This window comes from Haliaeetus leucocephalus, unplaced genomic scaffold, assembly GCF_000737465.1.
Source record: "Haliaeetus leucocephalus isolate CR32 unplaced genomic scaffold, Haliaeetus_leucocephalus-4.0 Scaffold752, whole genome shotgun sequence".
Classification (NCBI taxonomy): Eukaryota; Metazoa; Chordata; class Aves; order Accipitriformes; family Accipitridae; genus Haliaeetus; species Haliaeetus leucocephalus.
The window spans coordinates 2686091-2686532 of NW_010973188.1; the positions used below are offsets into that span (position 1 = coordinate 2686091).

Genomic DNA, 442 nt, shown 5'->3' on the forward strand with positions numbered 1-442 from the left:
CCCCCGGCCCGATCCCCCGCCCCGCTCACCGGGTGAGGTCGGCCTTGCCCCGCGCCTGGGGCACCCGCGCCAGCGCCAGCTCGGGGCACAGCGCCCGCGCCTCCGTCGCCCACATCCCGCGGGACACGCCGAAGGCGCGCGCCTCGTAGCTCACCGCGATGATCCTGCAAGACACGGAAGGCGGTGCAGGGCGGGCACGGCCCGGCACCGCCGCGCGGAGTGCAAGGGCAGGGGCCACGGCCGGCCCGCCGGCGGCGGCACTTACCCGCCGCCCTGCCACTCGGTGTACTGCACCACGGCGCAGGGGCGGCCGCGCAGCTGCGGGTCGAGGCGCTGCTCCACCTGCATGAAGAAGCAGTCCATGTCCACCAGGGCCACCACACGCTCCCGCCCCCGCGACATCCTACCGCCGACTGACTGACCGACCGACCGCCCGGCAGCG

General features: G+C 76.7%; 1 protein-coding gene across 1 annotated transcript in view; it reads right to left on the reverse strand.

Moving 5' to 3' along the window:
• Window positions 1–403, reverse strand: part of POLH (polymerase (DNA directed), eta) — a 10042-nt gene extending 9639 nt beyond the window's left edge. The window contains exons 1-2 of the mRNA XM_010581176.1: window positions 266–403; window positions 30–164 (exon numbers count right to left, since the gene is read on the reverse strand). Coding sequence (XP_010579478.1) covers window positions 30–164; window positions 266–402 — 272 coding nt within the window. The 5' untranslated portion in view covers window position 403. The remainder of the gene's footprint in view (window positions 1–29; window positions 165–265) is intronic.
• Between the last annotated feature and the right edge of the window lie 39 nt (window positions 404–442).